This window comes from Triturus cristatus, chromosome 3_1, assembly GCF_964204655.1.
Source record: "Triturus cristatus chromosome 3_1, aTriCri1.1, whole genome shotgun sequence".
NCBI classification, from domain to species: Eukaryota; Metazoa; Chordata; class Amphibia; order Caudata; family Salamandridae; genus Triturus; species Triturus cristatus.
The window spans coordinates 392,092,088-392,119,170 of record NC_140583.1 but is presented as its reverse complement, the minus strand read 5'-3'; the positions used below and the strand labels follow the sequence as shown (position 1 = coordinate 392,119,170).

The window sequence follows — 27,083 nt, the reverse complement described above, 5'->3', positions numbered from 1 at the left end:
TGTCCGCACTATCTGAGGCATACTTTGCCGTCAGAGCCGCCACTTTCTTCTTCTGAAACGGGGGTCTTTGTCGAGCAAATTCGTCCTGCTTGCCTTTTCCCTCAGTCTGTCGAGGTTGGTCACGCTGTTGTGGAGCACCCCGACCTTTGCCACCGCCTCCGCCACCGGACTGTGTAGCCGATGTTTCCTGTGAAGAACGAGGAGAACGCGGTTCAGAAACCTGAAATCTATCAGGAGACTTAATAGTAGCACGATCTCGCAGATCATAAGTGCGTTCACTACTTGACTGTACGGGAGAGGCAGGCCGAGAGCCCTGTTTCTGCTGCTGCTTTCCCTGTTGTTTTGACCGCCAATTTTGTTTTTGAAAAGCTGGCCGGCCATCCTTACCAGGAGTTTCTGCCTTACCCTGCTGCTTAGAATCGGGATTTTTGATCACGGGCTTAACTCCTAAAGAGCTACGACCCAAATCTCGATATGCCTCAGAGATTATTTTTGCAAATTCCTGCGGTTTGTCCTCTTCAGCAACTTTCTTCAGTTCATTACGAACCTGAAAGTGCAACGCATCACCCTTAAGGTTTCCCATTATCATGGTAGCCACCAGGCCAAAATCTCCGAGGAGCCGCATCCCCAATTCTATCGCAGACTCCGCTCCATGGTCCTCTTGAACCTGTTTAATAATGGAGGGCAGCTGTAACATAGACGGAGTGCCAAAGCACTGCGCGTACGTTGCAGCAAAAATCTTACCCCAGGATACACAATCATCCATATGGGGAACTAAATCTTTAGGCAAACTAATGGTGAGGATCCTGTGTTTCTCCACAGGAATTGTATGCGGATAAACCGCCTCTATTTGGTCAAATTTTTCAGCAAGCCAAAAGGGATAATCATCCCTTGTGGGGGGACGCTTGCCCATAACAGAATTAACCATAACAGGACTAATGACCACCGCGTGACGATCACTAGGTTGTCCCGCACTAACAGGCGCCCCCGCCTGTACAGTGCGTGACACATACTGCACTAACGCCCTATATACTGTTATAAGGGCAGTGTGTAGTACACGCAATTCATCCACCGTCACCGTGAGGTAACGGGGATGAGGCGTAAATCCGGCTAGTACCGGCCAAGTGGCCCCCGCAATTGATAAAGGGCCCATTCTCGGCGGTATAACCACATGGGGGAGGGCGCCATTAAACCAAATCTGATGTTGCCAAGCAGATATTGGAATTTCCTGTGTCCTATACGGCGCATAGGCGGCAGGCACGGCAGTGGCCGTGTAAGAATGAAATGTGTTATCATTACCACTGACTGCCGGAATCGTCACCCAAGAGTAGAATAACTCAAAGGGATGAGCCGCATCGGCTCCCACCACAAAGATGACGTCCATGCCCGCGTCCGGCACTCCATATTGCGTCAAGTGACGTTTCAGTGCCGCACGGCTATGCGCCGCAATATTTATCGCCATAAGGACACGCCACACTTCAAGTATTCAGTAGCACAAGGGTTCAATAACCTTTTTAATAATCAAGCTTGAAAGAACCTATATCAATAGAACTAGGTAGGTTTAAAATCCCTCAGACTTGTTATCCGGAAACAAGAATGAGGGTGCTGTGGACTAAATGTAAGCACTACTAAGGCGTTTCAACTCATAGACCAAACGTTAGGTGCGCCATGTTGCAGGGATTCTGCTTATACACAGAACTATGCGTAGAACCCCAGGACCTCAGTGAGTTGTGGTGTACCAGAAACTCACCTCAGAACCCAGAACCCAGTATCCGGCTAGCATAAGTGTCCCATTCGTTATCCGAGATTTAGCTCGGCGGTCCCAATGAAAAGACAACCCAGAACACGCGACTCAGTACATACTCAGGAATGGTGGGAATCGGAAATACCTGTTCGTATATTATTCTCACATCAGTCCACAACAATAATCAACAGAGACACGGTGTAAATAAAAAGAGTTTATTTTTATAGACCACGTGTCCTAAGATGCAGTACTTTGGCTAATACAAGCAGACAAATGATTAATACCAAAACCAGCAACATAGTTACAATACCATAGAATATAAACGGGGTAATCATATTATAATGACAGTGGATACTACCACCTTCCCTTTACTAAGAAGCTAATATTATTATTATGCTAATAGAAGGTCTCTTAGGCTTGAATAGGGGACCCCATACTTCAAAGATCAGCTTAGTGAAATCACATCACAGGAGCATCAGGAGTCTTCGCGCAGGAAGGCTCGTCTTCGGTCTGAATAATAAACATGATGTCTGTGATATTAAAAGCACCAACTTTCAGGTATGTGCAGCTGCGCGTGTGTTATGGCTAAATAGTGGGTCGATCAACCTAGAGTGGAAAACATGCATTGTGTAATAATCCAGACTGTTTGTCACACCATGTACAGACCAAGGTCGCTGCGCAGAGCTTGGGATGGTAACAACAGATTGCTCTCGTGTGAAGCAAGTCTCGAGTCAGCAGTTTATTTAAGAAATAACATGTAAACGCAGTACCGTGTGCAAAAGCAGAAAGATGGCTTTCTAACATTTAACGTGGTTATGCTAACTTAACAATGTATGTACGTATTCAGGAAGAACTCACTACAACAACTTATGGTAAAATTGGATTTTAAGTTGCAAGTCTGAAAATCCCACTTTAAGAAAGTTGGCATTTTCTTACTTTAACCATTCTGTGCCTCTGCCCGTCTCTGAATACACATCTGGGGTGTGTGACAGCTGGGCTCTGTGTATTCCCTCTACATACCCACACACAAAGACAGCTTAAGTGTGCCTGGTGGGCCATTCACATCCTGATGGGCCATCACCAGGCTGATGGACCATCCTGAGACAGGGTGGTAGGGAGGAGCAGACACTTGCACCTGAATAGGGCTGTGCCTGTCCCCACACAAAGAGCTGAAAAGTCCATCTATAGCGAGTCTGGCACCGGGGCAGGAAAGGCAGGGACCCCTGACACCACCAACTAAGTACCTTCTGGACTAGGGGACATCCTGCCAGGAAGAATGACTACTGTGCTGCTAGAAAGACTGTCACTCTGCTGGACTTTGCTGGACTCCTGCTTTGCTGAGTCTGCCCGCTGTCTGATACCCTCCTTGCCTGGAAGTGAGAAGGACTGGGCCTTCATCTCTACATCCCCAGAACCAAAGTGACTCCAAAGGCTTGCTGGCTTGCCTCCTATTCTGAAGTCTCAGGGACATCACAGACTTTCAACAACCCTACTACAGCCTCTGGACTCTGCCAAATGTGAGTCCTAAATTGCCAAATTGTGCCAATCCAGTCCTGGGCCCTTGGAAGTGGGTTTTCTGGCTGTCTTCTGCTAAACTCCATGCGTCACCGTTGTCACGTCAGAACCAACGCATCTTACCTCTATGCCAATGCATCGCAGCTGCTGCCAAAGATAAGGACATCGCATTGCCGGCTGTGTGGCTCAACGATGATGCATTGCCTTTTTTGCAACGGGTTTAATGACAATGCATCTCCACACTGCGAGACTCTTAACCAAAGCACCAACTACACTCCTAAGGATCAACGCCCATGGGGGACATGCCCTGGCAACATGGCTGACAGGACATGAGCCCTTGAGCTCCTGGCCAGCCAGCACACAAAATCCTGAAAAATCATGGCAACCACAGTAGTAAATTTGGTGATCTGGTGCAGCACTGAACTGACCATACCAGGTGGAGAGGGATGTAGCAGGAGGCTGCAAAAAACGGTGCTGCCCATGATCAGGTCTGGTGAGTGGCAGCCCACTGCAACTGTTGGTGGACAGCGGTAATTGCCTCCCGGACCCCGGGTGGTGGACTTGCTTTGAGGTGGAGGACCAGACGACTCCCTGACCTGGCTCAGGTGATCCTGAGGAGTAACCAGCACACCGAGGCAAGGTGCAAAAGCCGTGCGGGTCGGGCTGTATGTCGGCTGTGGCAGGAGCTCTCGAAACAGAGGCACTGACATTGATGCCACCAGCACACCATGTCTTGCGGTGCCCCTGATAAGAGGTGTTCTGAGACGAGTTGGCCTGCCCTCTCCCTGCAGCACAGGGGCCTAGCTGGGATGACTGCAAATGGTGTGTTGCTTGCTTACAGGCCGCAGTGCCCAGAGGAAGGGTTGGAAGGTGCCCGGTAAGGAGCCCGGGCAATCTGTGGTACAGCTTGAGTAGACCCCAATGCAGCACTTGCACCTTTTGCAGCTCACCTCACTCTGTGGGGGGGGGGTTAAGTTGAGGGTTACACAACCCACATTGATCCAGTACTGACAGCAGTTGGACCAAATCCTTGGTGGTTCAGCAAGTGTTGCCCTGTCCATCCTCAATTGCGGTTCATAGGGGCCGGGGCCTGGTCAGGTGTTGCTTGTGGGCAGCAGCATCCCATGGGGCAATAGATAGGCCCCCAGCACAGCACCCAGGGCCCCCATCAGCTCACTTTTACCATGGGGCAAAGCAAAGGAACATACTGTCCACGGATCCACTGCTTGCTCAGCTAGTGGCTGCATCGAGGTCTTTGGAGATTGCTGTTGGGGAGCCTGCCCAGCTTCCATTGCGGCCGATGGTAACCAGGGCCTACTGTCTTCTCTGGGGCCCACTTCGGTGGTCTCACTGACTAGGCTGAAGGCGCCCTGCCAACTACGCCGGGGCTCGTCCTCACGTGCCCTGCATCTCACCTGGGGGCACAACTCCAAGTTCCTCAAGGTTTCACTGCATTTGGTCTGCCCTCTTCCACCACCACTCTCGACAGACCACAGTGTTTGCTCCAGAGGGGCTGGTCACAGCGCTGAAGGACCCTCCGTCAAGAAGATATGGCAACTGGAGAGGGGGAAGTGCATACTGTGCCAAGGAGCTTCATCACTCTAGGAGTGGTGCTGTCACCTTGGGAGGGGCCCGGCCGCTGTGGCTACGGTATCATGCTGACTCAGCAATCTTGAAGGAGAAGAGGTGGCTCCAGCCAGGCATCCCTGTCTGCAAGAGATACCAGCAACTCCAGTAGTCTGGAAAGCTGAGCGATCATCTCCACCCATCAGGGGTAAGGACAAGCCAGTTTGCACTCACTCTGCGCACACTATCAACCAATATACCACCATGTGCCAACCTACTCACAGAATAACGAGGCAAACGGGTGTGACAGATATTGGGGATGTAATGGACAGTGGCACGGAGTCCTCTAGGCAGAACTGTTGGCGTCAATTGAAGGTTCTTGGCTTGCACTGGAACATAAAATTGAGATGGTTGTCAGTTGATGTTAACCTCCTGCGCGCTGATCTAAGGAAAGTTGCTGATAACGTTATGGTCGCATTGGTAACATCACCAAACTGTAGGGATAATTGGTCGCTCTTAAGTGTCAAATGGCCCAGATGACAACCACCCCGAGGAAGTTGGAAAGGTGAATGGAAGACATGGAAGGCCACTCCTGTTGCAGTGATATCAGCATCCTGGGATTCCCAGAGGGAGCTGAGGGGGGTGCCACTGAAAATTTCCTAGTGGCTTGGGTGCAGTCAGAACTCAAGCCATCAGGACTATCTGCATTTTTTTATAGTGGAGAGAGAGCACAGAGCGTTGGTGCCACCCCAGCCCCCCGGGGCTTCACTGAGAGCCATCAAAGCCAAAATTCTCAATTACCGTTACAGGGACTGCATCCTTCGAGGGGCCCATGAACAGACACCTCCCCTCTTTGGAAGTAGTATGAAAGCAATCTACCCGGACTACAAAAAAAGGTGCAGGAGCAGCGCAAATCCTTTCAGGGTGTGAAGCAAAAACTAAGCACACTACAGCTCTAATATATGCTACTATATCTGGCAAAATTTAAAGTCCTTTCACAGGGGAAGGCCCATTTCTTTGACTACCCAGATGAAGTGTGTGTATGGGTAGAAATCAGAGGCAAGCCGGTGCAGCTCCATCTGGTGTACAATCCACAACAGAATTGGGGCTCTCGTCCCCAAGGGGCGGCTGCATCACCATAACTCAACTAAAGATGATTCCAACACTACCCCGCTGGGCTCCCGGAGGATCACGGTCACTGAGGATGGTACCATGCAGCTCAGTACTGCGGCATCCCAAGACATTGAGCATGAGGGTGGCATACAACAGTCATCTGATGGAACAGAGACTGGGTCCTCGAGCCCCACGCTGGACTTTGTGCCTGACACCATGGTTGCACTGGCGGTGGGGACTGGTGATAATGGAATGAATATGTGACTTGATGCCTACTTTTGTAAGGTTGCATAGCTGGAATAGGCCAGTCAAGTACCCAGCAGGGTTGGGAGATCGCTTGGAATGACTGCAAAGAGTTTACATTGGCTGTGTCGTGCGTTGGTATATTATTGATACCTGTTGCGCTATCTGCAGGGACTTGAGTGAATGAAACCCAGGCTGAAATTGCAGTTCTATGAGAATGCAGAGTGATTGTGTGTTGGGATGAACAGATAGAGTTATGACCCAGGCAAAGTGTATGGCTGGCAGAGACGTTGGTTAAAGACGTAAGCTAGCTGGTTTTAGTTGGATCGGTTGGAATGTTGTGCATGTCCTGGCACATGTATGGGGTGAGCACAGATAGTCAACTGGCTGCACTATTTTTGTCCTTGGGTGGGTGAGGGGGTTATTGTTTGTATTGTTGCATGGGTGAGAGGGAGGTGCACACTACCACACCAGATATAGGATGGGGGGTGACTGAAGGCTCCTAATCTGGAACGTCCGGGAACTGGGTATTTACATCAAATGCCACAGAGTACTCACCTTTATCTACTCACACAAGAGTTCCATCTGCCCCTACTGTGGCTAGGGTACTTCAATTGTATATTGGACCCAGATCTAAATAGAACCCCCAATAGGACGTAAACAAAACCACGAATGACGGCAGTGCTCCAGGAGGTCATGACAAATGTTGGCCTAGAGGATGCATAGCACCAACAGCATCCCACACATATACCTGCCACTCTGTAACCCAAAACACATATAGAAGACTGGACAGAGTATTGGTGGCTGGAGGACCCATCTTGTACGTTTTTGTTTTATCTTTCCCCATAAGTGGCACTGTGGCAATGGGAGGCACACCACAAGGACTGAGGTCCTCGCGGATACCCGTGGATATTCTCCAGAATACGGTGGGACATGAGACACTCACACTTCTCGACAGGGAACTTTGAATCAAACTTGTACTCCACCAGGAGTAGATCCATGGAGAGCTGAGGCAGTACTTCCCAGTACATGCATAGGATTGACTTGTGGAGTACGGTGACAACTGCAGTGGATGGAAGCTAACCTTGTATACAGAACAGGACGAGTGGTGGGGGGCCTTTATAGATAAAGTCAGAAGTGGGTGGGATGTCGATGGAGGAAGCACCACCCCATATGGTGATAAATTAAAGCAAGGGAGTAGAACTCAGAGGAATGCAACTACCAAGTAAGCAATTAATGAATTATTTAAAATCTCACCTTTCCTCATAACCCAAAGATGTCCTTAGTAAAGTACTAAATAGCCACAAACCTGTCACTTCCTTTTTTTGATCCTCCCTTCACAACCTTCTGAACAACTAAATCCTATTCACTTTCTGTGCTCGATCCTAGACCAGTGGCTTTGATGAATGGTAAGAGCCAACATAGATTTTTGGGGGAAATTCTGCTAGTTCGACATGCCAGTGTTTTTAATTTCAAGAGCTGGATACCGCCTGTAGACTTATTACTGAAGTGTACTTAGAGAGATTTTCCTGTGGGCACCTGTTTCCTACTCTCTGGATAACAATACACATTGGTGCAGATGTATCATAGATCCAAAGTGAAGTGTCTTTTGCAAAGAAGGTAAAGCCTTTGCCCATATACCTGTGCCAGATTACAGGCTTATGGAAAAAATGCCCCTTAGGGGTATTCCAACTGTGCCATGCTTACGAGGTGCACACAATTGTAATGCTACAAGCAGTTATATATAGTGAGATCGTGTATTGACCATTGACTCCATTTTGCCTGAAGCAGATTTTTGTGAGCACGGTTTCATCTTGTGTCTGTTTGACCCTGCTGTTCAGCTGTGAATGCAGGCAGGCCCAGGTTACTTGCATGCCCAGGTTGTTTATGTTTCTCATTCACCAAACGAGAGAGATAAACTGCTAGAACATACGGTGTGGGATTTGTACAGTGTCCAAGGATGAGAATGTGAAGAATTCTGCTTGAGAACTCTCATCGGAGTCTGGCCAGCTTCGTCGAGTGACCTCCAGGGGCGGCTCTTCCACGTGAGTGCACCCCACTGCTTTCTCGCTGCGCGAGAATCAGAAACATAAAATGGTATTTTAAATACCATTTTATGTTTCTGCCTGTCGCACTGTGAGAAAACAGATGGGTTTGGTTGGGGGCGGTTGGGTGGCCGGTCCTGCTCGAGGGCAGGGGACGAGTGGCATGTCAACTCTGAGGACGCTGACTGTTTTGTCAGTCTCAGTGCCGACCAAACCAGTCATACTCACTCTCCCTTTTCTCCATGTAGGCTGCATGCAGCCTACATGGAGAAAAGGGCCTTCCCATAGACGTCTGTGTGGTCGGCGTCCCAGCCAATCACAACGCTACCATTGCAGCGTTGTGATTGGCTTAAGGGAGGGGAGGGAGGCTGCCTGCTTCCTGTGAGGAGCAGAGACAATGGGGGACGACGCAGGACCGGGCCAGCAAAGGTAAGTAACCTATTGTTTTTAATATTTTAAATTAACCTTTCTACCCCCGTGCGACCCTCTCCCCGCGTGAACGCCATGCCCCCACATGCGAGGAATGCCGGCCGCGACTGGTGACCTAGTTGCGGAAAGTGTAGCCAGCACCTACAGTGCAGATGAAGGGAGGGGGAGCTTCTAGAAGTCTCTCTGCGTGTTAGTGAAAAGTATAAAGGTGGAGACCTCTTGCCGCTTTGACAGGAGCTCTTTTGTGTACCCAGTTGAGATCTCCTGCCTGAGACTGTCAACAGGTTCCACCGCCATGCTGGCGAGGATGATGCCAAACAGACAGCAGGTGAAGTATTCCAATTTCTAATTACTTATACTTGTGTATATGCATTCACTACATGCATTTATTTTATAAAAATATTATTGCAATTTGATATATGGGAACTTGCTGCAGTAAATATTATCCTTTACTTTGCAAATAAGTATTGAGCTTTGTCCACATTGTGTTCTGGTATTCTAACGTGTGTAGAGTACTATTTTGAAGAATGTTCACGTTGTGCCCTGGTATTTTGAAGTCTTGCCTAGGTGCTCTGAAGAAAAGTAATACAATACTACACTTTCCAAAGCAGCTCTTCACAATAGGTCCTGTGGGTGCAGGGATTTCCCAGAGACACAGTTCTTTCACCAGATGATCTGTCACAGATTCCACTCCTCTGTGGGAGATCCCTTGGTACTCTGTGAAGTCAGGCTAGGGTGTATTTGTAGTGAAAATCGTAGCAGCAACTTGAACCTCTGCTGTATCTTTTACTGCTGGTCTCTCTCAAGTGCATGTGCTCACTCACGAAGTTAGTCTTTGCAGCGCAGAAAATACATTTTGGGCAAATGGACACTCCCAGTTTGATCAGGGCACATCCAATAAGGGAGTGAACTGATGCAAACCAGTAACGCATGGCTGGTTAAATAATATCCCCCTAGACGTCCATTACATATTTCATGAGATATAGTGCAGCCTGAGGCAGAACATCATTTTACTGCCTGGGTGGGCAACGTGAGTGGACAAGATTATAATGGAAGTCTCACTCTTGCCAATTGATGGTAGAAAGGAAAACTCGCTTTTTCCTCACTCATTGAGATGGTTTGATTCTATTCTACACGTTTCCCCAAAACCTAGATATTTTGGGTTCACCCGATATTTACAGTATAGATGCTGTTAACAAAGAAAGAGGTAGGTACTTGCCCAATATAACAATATGTTTGAGATCATACCATTTTCTAATTTAAAAGCAAATAGATTAATTAAATTGATCTCCGGGCCCCAACTGGTTTGCATACAGTGTAGTCTGGACAATATACGATAGGGATAAGTAGCTTTTAGAGAGGTTTTCATAGCATATTATAGCAATTGGTGGAGTTTACGAGTAACATTAATAAATGGAAATTGTACTGCTGTAAGCCAGTCCTTTAGAGATTCTCATTATTCTGGTGAATCACAGCTTGTAACTCACCCATCTTTGATCATGACATTTGTTTCAGGCTGGTTTACAAGACTGCACGATTTTACTGTGTGCTATCGATTACAAAATCAAATAAAGAATTGCCAAACATCATACCCATAAATATCCAACACTCCTATGAAGGTGTGCTGTGTGCCTGAAAACTGCAAGGCTCTGTTGATTCGCTCCACGATGAAGTCAAACAGGTGGGAATAGATATGTTTTGCCAAAGCATCTCTGGTGTTGACTGCTCGGAGTGGCGTCATGGGTTTGATGACTGTCTCCGACGTGGTTACGATTTTTCGATTGCACAGCCACTGTGCCACTTTGTCTGCTTCCAGATTCAAAAGTTCACAAAAGAGTTTCAAGTGCTTGTCGCTCCGCTGCAGAAACCAATGCAGAAACAAGAAAAGAAGGTAAATGTTACACAGCTGTAGCGAGCAGCGACATCACTGGATTAAACAGTAACAGAGTAAAGCGATCCATTCTTAGTTAGCCGTTCATCTGATGCTCTACAACAACCGCAAAGAAAGTTATTTAGATGGCAATGCCACTCTGACACTAGTAAAACTCAATCACCAATCGAAGCATGTTGAATTGGCTGACTGACAATCAATCAAAAATCAATATCTCAATAAAGTAAACCTGGTATTTGTAAATGTAAGTTTCATTGAAATTACTAATGTTTGTAACCTGCTTGCTTTTTCATTCATTCCTTTGGAGTTGCTCAATGCCAAGGTTGAAAGGCAACATTGGTACTCCTGTAATTCACAGTGGCTAGGAGATTACCCTAACTAAGCCCTCCAAAAACGAGAATCCAGAGCTTATGTTCTGCAGTGTTCACTTGTCATTATGTAGCAACATATTACACATATTCTTCTTTTTACTAAAATGTATTTTCCAGGAAAGAATAATGTAGTTACATTTTACAACTGAAATTGAAATATTGAATTTTAAAGAAGAATTAAGCCTTGACTTGAATTCTCCCCTGTATCCAGTTCATGCGCCGCTTTATATAAATAAAACAGCTAGCAGCATCACAAATACCAGAAAGATGAATAATAGAAAGGCAAGATGGTTCAAAAGTCGGGGAAAACATTTTCTATAAAAGAGGCATTCCCATTTACATTTGCAGCATTTGGGAGAAACTGGTGCAGCACTGTTTACTATTCTGTCAGCAGTCAGCGGCAGTAGAGGACCAGCACCATCCAGCCTGCAGCCCAAGGCGAGCAATCCGGTAAGTCGGCCATAACCGTTCGGCCAGTGCCATTAAGTTATGTCCTGTCTCTGGCACTCAGAAGAACAGACAGGAACAGATAGGACACGGTTGCTCCTCTGTCCTTTCCCATTTTGTCGCCAGAAGGGGTGAGGTGCAATGGGCTTGCTGATTCACTCCACACTGTGACAAGATGGCAAGGGTTTGGTAAGAAGAGTTTGTCACTAAAGGGGCCCTCATGAGACTGGGAAGAGAAAGCATCACGCCAGTGATAATTCCAAAGTGGAGGGCTGGCGCTCGAGCAGATGGAGGCAATACACTCGGTAATTGACTAGACATAACTACACATAGTTTGCAAAGCGGAGCACAGCTGCTGCCCTGCCCCGCCTCCTGCTGTTGGACTGGTTTGATGTAGAATCTGATGAGCTCTATATCAAAGTTATGATGACTAGTTGAAACAATCTATCAAAAATAGGGAACAGAAATGGCTACTACCGCGCATTGTGCTCTATGATATACAATGAATGTATTTATTTGAAAACCTTTATACAGCGCAAACGTGACTCTCGCGGGTGTCAGAGCACATTACAAGCACATCAAGGCACAAACATATATATCAGTCAAACATGGTCTGTATGCATATATCAAAGAGAAAAAGTTTGCTCAAACAGGAAAAAATATGAAATCTAATCTAGAAATGTGTTCATAAATATAAGTTTGACTTCTTTCTTGAAAGAAGTAGTTAAAGGGATCATTCTTATTTCATGGGGGAGAGAGTTCCAAATAAGAGGGGCAATGCCAGAGAAGGTTCGATTGCAGGTTTTCTTCCTGGAGAATATCTGTGGTTTTAGCAGTAAGTGGAGCTACTAGGGAAAATTGCCCCTCCCGAAAGTTCAAGCTTCTTAGCGAGATAGCTTGGGGTATTGAAGTGTAAAGCTTTGTGAGCCATGCATGCAATTTGCACTTGAATTCTGGCTTCATAGGGGAGACAGTTGAGCAGGGCCGGACTAGCCGTAGCGGGCATCGGGAATTCCCCCGGTGCGCCACACGGGTGGGAGACGGTTTTGGGCCCCTGGGGGCCGTTTTTGTTATAGGGCCATTTTTGCAGCATGGCTGCAAAATCGGCCTTGTAACAAAATCGGCTGAAAACCGGCCCTGGCAAAGAGCTCGGCCGCACCCCCAACCCCCCGGGGGCGGGGGGGGGGGGGGCTGAGCACTTTGTCAGGGCCGGGTTTGGTTCCCAGTCCAGCCCTGCAGTTGATGGATTTCAGTTCAGGAGAAATGTGATTGTTCCTTTTTGATCCTTTGCACTGTTAAAGTCATAGAACTCTTAAAGTTGGATACAAGTATGATTTTAAATCCAAAAAGAGAAATAGCTGTAGAAACAATGCTATAGAGTACTTAGGCATGGCAAAATGCGAACGGAGCCATAGTAAAGAAAACCTTTAACATAGCAAGACCTGGTATTATTTGTTGGCCTGGTTTGTTATGTTATTCAGATTTGTAGAGCACACCATCACCCAGGAGGGTATATTGGTGGTATGAAGGTGTGAGTCTGGCCACACCTCTGGCCTAATGGGTGTACCCGAATAGCCAGACCTTTGGCATCTTGCAAAATTCAAGAGGCGAGAAGGAGGCTCTTATGTGTAGCAGCAGGTCATTCTACGCTTTAGGAGCGATGTAGGAGAAGCCTCGACCGTGAGATCTGGTTTCAGTATGTGTGGAATTTGTGCACAGTGGAGGTGTCTGGAAGGTTTATGAAAGCAGATGCAATTGTTGACTTATGCTGGACCAGTGTTATGTGCTGCCTTGAAAGTGTGGATGAGGAGTTTTTTTATTGTGCTCGTATGTGAATGGGGAGCCACTGGAACTCCTTCAGTTGTGGTGTGAAGGGAATTCAGGGTGGGAGGCTGAGAGTTCTGAATGGTCTGCAACTTTCTGGTGAGTTTCATTTCATTTTCCAATCTTTATTTCGACCATTTGGTCATAAAAGATGCACATACAAAAAAATCACATGAATTCTGTCAGATTTGTTAAAACATCAATACATGATTTTAAGATCAACACAGACAATAAAAACAGTTATTAAGAATTGAAGTGATTCTAAAATCTACCCAGCATTTTTTAAAAGACGAATACGCGTATACCAAACATTCGTAAAGAATTTGGAAAGTGCAAAAACGGTTGGGCCAGAAACATCGGATTTTAAAATCCTGTACATAGGTGTATATTCCCTGCCACCCAAATTCTTAATCAAGGGAAGCAGCCAATGCTTTCTGGCTGTCTTGTAGGCTGGGCAGAAAAAGATCACATGCAAATCATTTTCCTCTTTATCAACGCAAAGAGGACAGTATTTGGTGGAAGGGACTTGTAGCCAGGTGCTTGAAAAGGACCGAAAAGGCAATGTACTGTATCTCCACTGGAGAAATAACTTTCTGGTGAGTATGGGATATATGGGATCGAAAGCCTTCTCAAATCTGTAGAGATCCTTAGTTTGCAGGAATATGGAAGAGAGGGACCCCTCTGTCTGGGTAGCTAAGGCCCTTGCCCTTTTGTGTTCGTGATACAGATTCGCCAGGGATCTCTTAGAGATTCCTGGTGCTACATTCGCTGGTTCGGTCCACAATTCAGGGAGCCCCAGATCGGTGCAAATTGACTGGATGTTTTTGACCCAGGGAATACTGAGCGCCTTGGGGTGCTTTAATAGTTCGGCCAATTCCGCCCTATAGTCGGCGAGATCATCGCTGCTCCATAGCCTGCGCCAGAAGGCAATGGGTCTTAGACTTATCTCGTCGGCAAGTGGCCGTAGCCCTAGATCAAGCCTCAGAGGAAGAAGTGGAGTGCTAGGGGGAAGTGCGGTTATTTGTCTTATAAACCTATTTTCCGTGGAAGACAGGTTCCGACATGGAATGTGGCCCCACAATTCAGCCCCGTACAAGATCGCCCCCCTGGCCTGGGCTTTATATATCTGAATTAAGGCCCCCAGTGGGCGGTAGGTCGAACCAATCATCATCCGGGATATACCCCCGGTAATTTGCACTAATTTAAGGTTAGCCCTGCTCTGATGGGTCCCCCAGATCATATTTTCGTTGAGCGTCACGCCGAGATATTCAAACGTGGCTACTCTTTCCAGCCGCACTGCTCCCAGTTGGGGATTCGGGCGCTGTTTGGGGCTCGGATTCAATACCATATATTTGGTTTTTGTGGCGTTGATTTCCAACCCTCTATCCTGGCAGAAGGCCACAAAGGCATCGAGTATCCTTTGGATGCCCATGGGTGTTTTAGATATTAACAATGTGTCGTCCGCGAACATTATTGCGGGCACACTGTTGCCGTTTAATTTGGGGGCATCTGTGTAGTCGGTGGCGTTAAGATGGGCGATTACCCCGTTGACAAAGAGGCAAAACAGGGTCGGCGCCAGCACACAGCCCTGTCTTACCCCTCTGCCAACGGGGAATCTGTCAGTCAGTTCCCCCGACCTCCCACACCTCACCTGGGCATAATTGTTATGATGCAACCTCTGCAAGGTCAATAAAATATCTGGTGGTACGCCCATCCCTGCCAAGATAATCCAAAGTTTTCCCCTGGGTACGAGGTCGAAGGCGGCCCGTAAGTCCACGAAAATCGTGTACAAACTACCGCCCTCGAACCTCACTGTCCTCCAATAGACCAGATTCAATCTAAAAACCTGGTCCACAGTCGATACCCCTTTCCTAAATCCTGCCTGATAGGGACTGAGGGCGCCCACCTCCTCTATCCAGTCCTGGAGCCTATTCAGGAGAACCCTGCCGAACAGCTTCTGCGCTACGTCTATCAGACTAATCGGTCTGTAGTTGGCTGGGAGGAGGGGGGATCCCTTTTTGAAAATCGGGACCACCTCAGCCCCCAGCCAAGTACTAGGGATTTCCATCCCACCGAGGATACCGTTAAAAAGAGCAGCGAGGTAAGGCGCCCAGACGGTGGGCTCCTGCTTGAACAGGTCTCCCGGTAGCCCATCCAGTCCAGGCGCCTTCCCCGAAGCCAGGCCTGAAATAGCAGCAGTGACCTCACTCAGTGTTATTAGATCCGCCTGAGGGCCCAGCCTCTCCGGTTCGATTGGCGCAGGGAGTTCTCCAGACTCAGCGCTATATAGGGACTGGAAGTGGGCCTGCCACACTCCAGGAGCTATGTTAGGCTCCACTGCCGAGTGTAGACTCCCTGATCCCCCATTCACAATTCTCCAGAACAGGCGTTGATCTTGAATTGCTAGGGCCTTTGTAAGTTCTTCCCACAGATTTTCCTCCCATTCTATTTTGGCCTGAGCAAGAAGCTTCTTGTAAGCTTGCCTGCGTTGCTTAAGGCGTTCCCCTCCTGTGCCCTCCTTAATTGCTCCAAGGAGTTCTGTTTTGGCCCGTCTACAGGCTACATTATACCATTGTGTTTTACCTTGGCACCTCTCCCTTGGCTTTCGTATGTTACGAGTAAAGTGGGGTGCCGCAACTTTTATAAGTTCCTCATGGGCAACAAACAGTTTGCTCCTTATATCTATTTTATTTGCCACACTGTCAAGATCCCCAACAGTTTCCAGGATGGGAGTAATCTCTGCATAAAGCAGTGGGAGTTTATCCTTGCTTGTGACCATATGCTCCCACCTAATTCTTCTCCTACTGTTGTCTATGAGGAGCGTGGGGCGATTCCCTTCCTCATGGGTCACTGGGGCCTGAGGTGCTGGATGAGCAAGGTCTAACTCGAGGGCATTGTGGTCACTGTCCAACCTGTCTATTACCCTGAAGTCCTGTATTGTTGACCATCTCGCCAATTGGACCAGGACATAGTCCAAATGAGACTCTCTTCCCCGCCGATTGTAAGTATTTTTGCCTGGTATATCGGATTTAATTCGCCCATTACACGCTCTGAGTCCAAACCTTAACGTAAGGGCAGTGATTTGCAGTGCCAGTGGGGTCCAAGCTTTCGGAGATGGCACATCAACCCATGGTACTGCCCACCTAACTTCTTCTTCTGATAAGAACCCTTCCTGGAGGCCGGGGAGTGGCTCAAAGTGAGAGTTAAAGTCCCCACCCACCACATAATATGAATCAATCGACAGTTCAGATAAGAAGTTCGAGAGTTCATCAAAGGTCGATGATTCTTTTGCCATTCCCATCGGCCTGGAATAGATGTTGACCAGCAGGAGGTTAGCTTTGTTTGGCCATGTTAATAAGACCGCAAGGATGTCATCAGAGTTGAATGGGAGCCGTGTGGCCACACAGCCCAGGTGCGCAGCAACCCACGTCGTAAGGCCCCCTGATGGGCGGCCTTTGCCTTCCCACCTTGCTGGGATGAAAAATGACGAATAGCCTTGATGTCCATAGTCCTCTCTGGCCCAGGTTTCCTGGAACATGCATATGTCACCAGTTTCTATGTACTTTGCCCAAGCCGGGTCTTCCAGTTTGTTAGCTAATCCCGCGATGTTCCAGGAAATTATCTTCAAATGTTCGGAGGTGGCAGATGCCATACCATGAGGGTTGGAGGAGGTGAGTCCATGCCCCACTTCAAATGCGGGACCTATAGTAGGGGCAGCAGAAGATGCATGTGGCACCGGTGGTCTTGGCGCACCATTGCCCACAAGGAAAGGAACCGTAGTTATCCCCTCAGCAACAACTACCCCATCAGTGGCTTGGTGAAAAGATTCGGTTCTGCCATGGTCTGAAGCAGCTGGATCATTCAGGGGGCCAGAAATTGAACCGGAGGCCACAGCGGGGGAGCCCGAGACCCCTGGCACTGTCTTACAGACGGTAAGTCAGTCGACCCCATCCAAACCGTTCAGGCAGTTAAAGCGATTAAAATCGCAAAAAGGTGTTTCAGGCGGTTGGAAGTACGGGCGTTGTCGAAAGCCTTTGTGTTTACGGCTGTGTTCCACCCTTGTCCAGTCATCGTGTGTTGGGACCTGGTGCCTGGGAATCGGGGGGAAGAAAAAAGATACTGGGAGGGTCTGTATGGTGGAATCAAGGGATCGGTTCATTCCTCCACAAATGTGTCGTACCGTTCCCGGATCCTTAAAGGTTACCATAATACAGTCCCCCACTATGGTTTTCCTGGTCTTCCCTAGCCATGGAACCCTTCTCACCATGATGATTTCGTTATTAAAATGGGATGGCAAGGGTCGGTTCCAGTTAAGCCATTTGATTACCTTTTTCTTAAGGGATTGGTAGTCCTCATTTTCCCCTGATCTTAAGTGGGGGGCACCAGCTAAGACCACCATTAATCTATTAGCTTCAGGCGGGAGGTCTGGCCTTCGTGGTCTGGGAGTTGGGCAAATGGGCGTGGGTGGGGGGGCGTTAACCTGATCTTGATGTATTCCAGAGGACTCTATTTGAGAGCTATGGGAGGCTAAGTCCACGGGGTGGGTAGGTCTGTTGCTTTGATTATTGTGCCGTGCCTGGAGTTGGATGGCCATAAGGGGTTGCAGAGGGGGGGCAGGCGGTGGGTTTCTGGGGGGGGCTTTATTGGCATTAGTTGCAGCTTCTGCTTTGGAAGGATCCCCAGCAAAGGAATGGGTTCCCACTAGCTTTGTCTGCTTACTTACTAGAGTGTTCAAAGTGGTAAGAGAAGTTTCTAGTAGGGTGAGCCTGATCTCGACTTTTTTTAAGCTGTCGGTAATGGGCTGCAAAAGGGAGCGGAGTAGGAATTCAATGCTCCCTTTGGCAGAGAGTGGGAGGTTTAAGTTTGAAGAAATTACCTCTGGTTCTTTAGTGGTGGCCGTTATACTGGGGTTTGGGGGCGTGGGCGGTGGAATGGTAGGCACTATCTCCGTAGGCTTCCCCGATAGAGCGGTGTTAGTGCGTTTCTTGCCAAAGTCAAGATGTGATATTTTGGATTTCCCCCGCCCCCCCACTGTTTTCCGAGCACGTTTACTGGGTGGGGGCCTATGTAACTCCACCACTACATTTAATTTGGACTTGCTCTTATTAACCAATTGCGTAGGTGGGGTTTGAGTTACCAGGTTAATAGGGGTATGGGAGGACTCGAGGGGGGCTGGCTCTGTGTTTTTTCCAAGCGCTATCCCTGGAGTAGAAGGAATTTCCCTTAGTAAGACGGGGAAGTCCTCGAGTGTCGATTTAATCAGACTGCTGGGTGGAGTGCCTTCCTCTTGAGTGGTGGGATAAGGAATGATATCGGTCAAGGGCCTGGTTTTCATAGATTCAATGGAGCGCCTGCGCTCCATCCTACGCTTCTCAAGCGAGCTTTCCTTGTCCGCTTCTCCTTTAGTGGGTTTAAAGTAATTATCCAAAGTCCCAGAGCTGGAGGCGCCATCCCTTGAGGGGGTTTCCCGTGGTGGGGGCGAAGGCATTGCCTTAATTGTAACACAAAGGGGGATCAAGAGAGTGGGCCCAGCCCAGCCTCCTTCGGCCACTGACGGCCAAAGACGGTCCCGCCCTTGTCCCGGGCTTCTCCCGGGACGCTCCCGTGCGCTCCCGCGCAGCGGTGTTCGTGCTCTTACTTATGGCCTAGGATATAATTGGGTAATGGGTAAGGGCGTGGCGATGAGGGAGAGCGGCCCAGGTGTTGCGGGCGGAGCTGAGCTGTGACTCTTGGGAAACTGAGTCCAGCCCCTCCTGCTCGCAGCCCTCACAGCCCTTAGCCCTGGTCTGTCCCAACAACGGCAGCTCCCAAGTTCCAGGCGCCCCTTGGCGAAGCGGGACCCGCGGAGCGGGTTCCGCGAGGCGTGAGGTCAGAGGCAAAGGCAATGGCGATCCAAACGCCGTCCAGCAGGTCCACGTACTGCCCAGGTATGTGCGAGTGTTGTCCCACGTAGAGGGAGGAATCCGGCAGCTTTCACTGGTCAGCTGAGGGCGGGGCGATGAGGGAGAGCGGCCCAGGTGTTGCGGGCGGAGCTGAGCTGTGACTCTTGGGAAACTGAGTCCAGCCCCTCCTGCTCGCAGCCCTCACAGCCCTTAGCCCTGGTCTGTCCCAACAACGGCAGCTCCCAAGTTCCAGGCGCCCCTTGGCGAAGCGGGACCCGCGGAGCGGGTTCCGCGAGGCGTGAGGTCAGAGGCAAAGGCAATGGCGATCCAAACGCCGTCCAGCAGGTCCACGTACTGCCCAGGTATGTGCGAGTGTTGTCCCACGTAGAGGGAGGAATCCGGCAGCTTTCACTGGTCAGCTGAGGGCGGGGCGATGAGGGAGAGCGGCCCAGGTGTTGCGGGCGGAGCTGAGCTGTGACTCTTGGGAAACTGAGTCCAGCCCCTCCTGCTCGCAGCCCTCACAGCCCTTAGCCCTGGTCTGTCCCAACAACGGCAGCTCCCAAGTTCCAGGCGCCCCTTGGCGAAGCGAGACCCGCGGAGTGGGTTCCGCGAGGCGTGAGGTCAGAGGCAAAGGCAATGGCGATCCAAACGCCGTCCAGCAGGTCCACGTACTGCCCAGGTATGTGTTTCATGTTAATCCCACCAGATATGTTTTCTGCGTGCTTATTGGGAGCCATTGGAAAATCTTCAGCATCTTCGGTGTATGGAAGAATGAGGCTGTGACAACATTGATTTGTGGGTGGTCATGTTGGTTAAAACAAAGGTTAAGCTGCATGTCGTATTGTGTATGCTCTCTAAAGCACTATCTGTATTATTTTTATTTTAAATAGTGACTTTTTTAACATTGTCATTGTTTGGGGGGAACTGAAATTCACTGTTTACCTTGAAGTCGCATTGAATTTGATTACTGCTCGCGTAATGCTCCAAGTTCTCATGCTAAAGACACTCCATTCATTTGTTTTTTTATTCCTGGTTCATTTGCACTTTGCTCCCCCTTCCCTTCTGGGAGGAGGAAGGCCCGTTTGGAGTCTCCATCTTGGTGCTTGAGCGCTCTAGTAGTTGGCAGGCACCAGTATTTGTTCCAACTTCACCTCATTAACAGTTAGTACTCCAGTTCCTCAAGTTTGGTCAGATCATATGTTAATTCCATTTAATATTAATCTCTCTTGCATAACTTACCTTCTGAATCAGAAAGGAAATTTCATTACCAAGCCACAAATGGGCTACGATGATAGTGAATTCAGAGTTGCCTTATATAGCACGAGCAACTATACCTACCCTTTAGGAAGTACTGTATATGATACTCAACACTTTGAGACATGGACTACATCTATCAGCAATGATCTAGCTCCCATAGGGAAATCTACAAACAAACATATCTAAAACCTCCGCTCCTTGGTACACATGCCTACACTAGCAGAGCCCCACCTTCAGGCCAAGCAACTGGAACAGAGGTGGAGAAGAGCCTACAAAGCAGAAGAATTAAACCTCTTCAAAATAAGTAGGTTAATATATAATTTACAAATCAAGCTAGCAAAAAAAAAAAAAGAGTATTTCTCTCAAAGAAATATTAGATGCTCAACATGATCAGAAAATTATTTTCACAATTGTAAAATCCTTCACAAACCCAAAAATGTTAGCAAAGGAAATTCACCTGTCACAGATGTTATGTGATCACATTTCCGTTGTCTTTGAATAAAAAATCCTTAACATTCAAAAAGAATGTAGCACTCTATACATTCATTTTCAAGATTTAGAGCCTTATTCCATCTACACATGACCGTCCCTCAAGGTTTTTGATAGAATCTCACTGGATTAGTCACGTAAAGCTATTGCTTTTTGCAAATAGGGATCAATCTTTGATGCATGTTCTCCTGCTGTACTTCATAAGATCATAGATACTGTCAACCCAGTAATCAACATAAATTCATCCTTGGCTACAGTTAAAGTCCCTGCAGAATAGAAACTGGCAGTTGTTAAACCATTCCAATAAAAACAGGTTATCTCTCCAACCTCTCTAACCTTCGACCCATTTAGTTACTACCCATTCTTGGGAAAAGACTGGTCAATAAATAGCTCACTGATTTCCTTGAGGAGGCCAGGATATTGCACCCCCGTCAATACGGTTTCCGTCCTAAGCACTCGACCGTATCTGCACTATTGGAAAAGGTGAATACATTAGAATTAATCCTAGATAAAAGAAAAAATGCGGTGCTGATCTTATTAGATTTGTCAGCCGCATTTGATACCATTTACCATGACATTCTTCCATCCTAAATGAAAAACTGCGGCATATCTCGTACCACCTTAGCCTGGATAAAATCTTTTCTTACCAACCGCAGACAGCCTTAGGACCTTTCCTATCGGAGTGATATAAGTCAAATCAAATGTCAAGTTTATGGTCTATGATGGTCCCAAAGTTTTTGAAGTTTCTTGCCGTGGGTGGTGGGAATAGGTGTCAGTTCTGGCCGTGTTGGTCACCCGGTGGAGTCCACAGTGATTTGCTCTACCCGAAGATCACGATTCCGGCCTTGCCTGTGTTCAGCTTTAGACAGTTGACCTTCATCCAGTGGGCGATTTCATTCATGCAAGCATTGAACTTGATCCGCTTACTTGGCGTCTTGTCCGCGAAGGAGAGAATGAGTTGCGTGTCCTTGGATTAGGAGAGGATGTTGATGATGTGAGAGTGGATGATGCTGGCAAGAGAGATCATGTATGCATCGAAGAGGGTTGGGCTCAAGGAGGATCCTTGTGGAATTCCGCAAATGAGGTTGTAGGAATCCGAGGTCTATGGTACCAGGCTGTTTGACTGGGTTCTTCCAGTGAGGAAGGAGTAGATTCATTGGGGTGCGAGTCCATGGATTCTGATGTCATGTAGGCATTGGATGAGAATGGGGTGGGAGACTGTCAATGCTGTGGCGAGGTCCCGGATGATGAGGGCTGCCGTGTCTCCTCTGTACAGAGTCATGCGGATGTCATCCATGGCAGTGATAAGGGCAGTATCCGTGCTGTGGTTGGGTCTGACACCAGAATGAGTTATGTAGATGGTTGTTGAGGTGTTCGTTGTGATGTCTATTAATAATTTTCTCTGACACCTTAGCCAAGAATGGTAGCAGGGAGATCCACCTGTAGTTGGCGAGCATTGAAGGGTCCACAGGGGGTTTCTTCCACAATGGGAGGACTGCACCATGTTTCCGAGCATCTGGGTTGGTCGTGGAAGAGGTGGAGACATTCAGAATGGGTACGGCGCTGATAAGTTTATTACTCCCTTAAGAAATCATGATCATTCAGAAGTACCTTAGCTTGATTATAAGCTGCTCCATTATACATTAAATATGAGATAACATACTCTCAGCCTTATATTATAAGGATACTGCAAGTCATCAAGGAGTTCCATGACCATATAATATCCTTTATAATGTTATGGAAGTCCAAGGTGACTTGCAATCTCCTTTTCATATACAGAAGGGAGTACATTATTCCTTAAAATACATGGTCATAGCAACACCTTTTCCTTAATGTTTAGCTCTTTCATTTGAAAGAGAGTGCATGTATGCAATCGAAGAATAAAAATAGAATCTTTAGTGCAAAATTAAACTCACAAAAAACTGTTAGATGTGTGGAAAAAAGATATTAGTATCAGTTTAATACAAGTCAGTTTCTTTAACAGGTGCAGTTGCTCGGTGTGGAAATGTGGTGTATTAGTAGGTGTAGGTAGGTACCTACCACTAGTATTAAGGACACAATCACAATATAAGCTCCAGTCAAGGTCTCAATAAATTATTCCCTTGCTCAACCCTTGGCAGCTGGCTGCGAGCAAGCAGGCTTAACTTAGGAGACAGGAGTGTAAAGCATGGCAATACATTAAATAAGTAAGGCACAACACACAATAAAAATCCAACACCAATTTATAAACATTGGAAATATTTTTATGATTAAAATGACAAAAAATGACAAAAGTCTAGAACAAGACATATGATTTTTTAAAGATTAGAAGTAAAAACTAGCACTTAGAAGCAACTAGCGCTCAAGGTGGTCAAAAAGGTTGCGTTGGACGGGGACGAAGTCACGAGTTCAGGCTGCCCACAATGTAACACATTTAAACACTTATTTCCAGAAGTGTTTCTCGATGGAGGAAAGTGTCCACAACACCAGTCAAGGGTCCAGAAGCTCTGATTTGCTCTTGGATGTTTGGAACTACAATTCCCAAAATGCACCTGGTCAAATCCTTTAAAAGTCCACTAGAAGCTACTCGGCTGGGATCTTCTTGGTTGAGTTGATGCTGGTGGTTCTTGATGCTCTTTAGTACCTGTTGGTTACAGGAAGCCCACTACTTAAACTTTAAAGAAAAGCAAAGTCCTATTTTGTGAAGGCGAGTGTGTGCAGCAGGTGCAGCCCTTATAAGTGAAGTTCTCTGTGGGGCAGAGCGGGGGTTCCAGCAGAGCAGTCATTCTTCTTGTTTCACAAGGCAGGGATCTGAGTTCCTTGGCAGCTCTCCCATATTTGTTGAGTGTGCCTGCTTGAAAGCAGGAGGGCACCCCTGACCAATGGGGTACAGGGTGCCACCCAGAAGTATGACAACTTCCTCCAAAGTGTGACAAACTCTTGTCCCAGAAGGCACTGTATTTTAAAATCCAAAAGGGAGAAGCTCTCTCCTGGAGGTTAGGATCTGGCTAAGCCAACCAACAGACGTAACCAACTTTCCCTAACACTTACCTCCTAGTGCCTCTGCTAATTCAATTACTGTGGCTCCTGCCTGGCTGGAGGTTTAGGATGATGTGGGGGTGAGGCTCTGTCCTGTCCGGTCATTCCCTCTTCGAACACCAGTTTGGCCACTCTAGCTTCTTACTTCCTTTTGCTTTGAAACTTGCAGATCTCTGCCCACTATATGTTCTCTATGCAGGGCACTTCACATCTCATCAGAGATGCTTAGCCTGTCAAAGGCTGGCCAATAAGAAGAGGCTGCTAGAAGGCTAGATTTTAGCACAACAGAAAAACTACTTCTATAACTGCAATAGTTATAATAAATCTAACCTTGGCAAGTTTTGGATTTATCATAACTATTCTTTTTAAGTCTTTGAAATATCATTTTAGCTCACTAGTTATAATTTATTAAGGTATTCCCACCTAGTTACAAGGCACCCTACACGTGGGACACCTTGATAAGACCTTAGGGGTGACTTCAATGTAAAATTAAGGTTGTTTAAGACTTTGGAAGTATGTTTAATTCCAAAATCAAATGAGGATATCATTTCAATCTAAAAGCAGGCTGCAAAGCAGTGCTGACGTTTAAAATGACAGCAGCCAACACAGCAGTGCATACTTAAGTGCATTACATCTATTGGGCCTCTAAACCTACATGCCCTACCATATACTAGGAACTTACAGGTAGATTGACAGTACCAATTGTAATTATACCCAATTGCCATGTACCTTTTATAAAGAGCACAGGCCCTGGGTCTGATTAGCAGAGCCCCAGGCACAATTAGAGTCAGAAAACCAGCATCTAGTAGTCAAAATGAGGGCAAAAAGTGCGGGTACACTGCAAAAAGCCTTGGTTTCTCACACTCAGAATATTTATAAACATGCAGAAAGATTCAAACTTTTTAATTTATTTTAAGTACTTAAGGCGTGTTCATAATAAACATGGTACCATTATTATCCCCTTCCTTCTTGTCACTGCAAAGCTATAAAAAAAACAGCAGTTCTTTAAACAATTGCTTTAACTATGGTCTATGACCTAACCTGCCCTTCTCCTGGCATTGTTAATCAACTGTAATCAGTTATTACTGTTGAATTCTGACATAATTTCTTTATAATAGTTGACTGGGTGCATCACAAGTAACCTATTACAAGGAAATTAAGACAAGTGTTTATCCAGGGATTGTCAGAATCCCATGTATTATATGAATGGTGATATATTGTTATGTAAAATCATTTCTACGCCGTGTCGCCACAAACTAGTCAAAGCCTTTTAAATGAAGACACAGTCAGTTAAATGTCTATTTTATTTCTAAGCTTAAAGTTGTAATATTTAAGTAACACAGCATACTCATCATGGAACAATTTGAAGAAATGTGATCACTGTCACGAAATCAAATTCAACAAGCAGCATACTAATATTTCATGCAATATACTTCTTTTACAATCTGTGCTGCCTTTTTAGCACTTATACGACAAGGTAATAATTTTAAAAGGCAATGTTTTAAGGCAAAATGTCAGTAATTAACAGAAGATTTGTTTTATTGTATTAAATGACCCATTATTTCTCCTGGGTTTTTTCCACATCATTCTAAAAGAGCACCTTCTTTTGAAATGAACACAATGCCAATATTTCAAAATAAGGTATTCTTTCAAAATGATGTGGAAACTTGAGCACATATAACTCATCCAGCCCCCTCAAAGAAAAATCAGTAGAAATGCCAAGGCTCGCTAGGAAAAAAACATGAATCATTTTGTTGTTTTCCTTCAGAAATACATGCGAAATGTTATGGGAATTATTCTGGAGAATGTAAAATGTTGACATAATTAATAAAAACATTATAAGGCAGCAGTTCTTACCCATTTGACTTCTGTGCATCCCCAAGGAATCATGAAAGCTGGGGACCCCATCAAGAAATGTCTACAATGTGAACCGCAAAACAATACACAGAAATAAAGAAACAAGTGTAAAATCGAACAAATACACAGATTGGGAAGGTTGGAGCTTTTCAAATCCATGCCCATTGGTCTACTGATGGTTCTGTGGGGCTCTACCGTTAAATTAAACGAAATGAGCAGATGAACTGACCATGCCTGAGATCAGGCGGGCCAGATTATAAAAAAGGATGATTTGCAAATATTAAAACTAGTGTGTGACCAGCCACATGGATGGGGCCTAAAACCTGCTGAGAGAGATTAAAAATGGCTAGGTTATCAATTAATATCTTAGCAGCCAGATTGCTTACATCATCAATATGGCAATTGAAATCGCCTAACAATGTAAAATTTGAATATTGTAACAGATGAAGGGTGAGGGCATCTCCTAGTGAGTCCAAGAACTTTGAACATGGTCTGGGCAGGGGGAGGGGCGATAGACTAAAATCCCAGCATAAGAACATGATTGACTGATTTTTTTAAAAAATATGCTTTTTTTTTTTTTTTTTAAATATTTTTATTTTCATCATCACAGTAGGCACAAAACAAAATACAGTAAAACAAAAGCATATATAGTAGTATACATCAACAGTATAGTAAATTCAAGAAGGCAATGAAGTGAATAGCATATGACATGACATAACATATGAAGAAGGAAGGCAGCGATAATAAAGTAAGCAGGTAATCAGAAAGGACCATATAATCGCAAATTGAGATGATCGCCAAATGATATAAAGCAATATAATCATAAAGACACACAGGAGCATTTACATCGCAAATTACATAACCACACATTCAATATAAAATATATAATAGATTAATCAAAAAGACATTGGTCGCCAAAGTGCTTCTAATTTAACCAAGGAGCGAAGTCCCCTTGTATTTGCTAAGGCAGCCTCCAAGCCATAAGTTTCCTTAATTATCAACCAAAAATCCTCAACCTGAGGAGGTGTGGGAGAAATCCAAGCCCTAGCAATAGCTAGTCTAGCAGCCGCCATTAAAATTGAGAAGATACATGCTAAACCTAGATTATTTTCTTTACAACCCAGCATGATCTCAAGACCAGTCAATGGTCGATTCAGGCCGAATTTTAACTGAAGTAGCTGTTCAATTTTCTGCCAATAAGCCGTCAGTGAAGGGCATGAGATAAACATATGCAACAAGTCGGCAGCGTATAATCCGCATTTAGGGCAATATTTTTTATCTCCCATCATACTACCTGAATCCCATTTTGCAATTCTAGCCGGTGTGTAGTATAGCATACAAGTAATACGTAATTGCTGGAGTTGCAAGTTGACAGAGTGCACCGAATCCTTT

The 27,083-nt window shown here is 46.4% G+C and overlaps 1 protein-coding gene across 2 annotated transcripts in view; it reads right to left on the bottom strand.

Annotated features, from left to right (window-relative positions):
- Positions 1 to 27,083, bottom strand: part of MYO5C (myosin VC) — a 1,024,918-nt gene that overhangs the window by 711,296 nt on the left and 286,539 nt on the right. For both annotated transcript variants that reach the window (XM_085644174.1, XM_085644175.1), the window contains exon 10: positions 10,248 to 10,513. In XM_085644174.1, the coding sequence (XP_085500300.1) occupies positions 10,248 to 10,513 (266 nt within the window). The remainder of the gene's footprint in view (positions 1 to 10,247; positions 10,514 to 27,083) is intronic.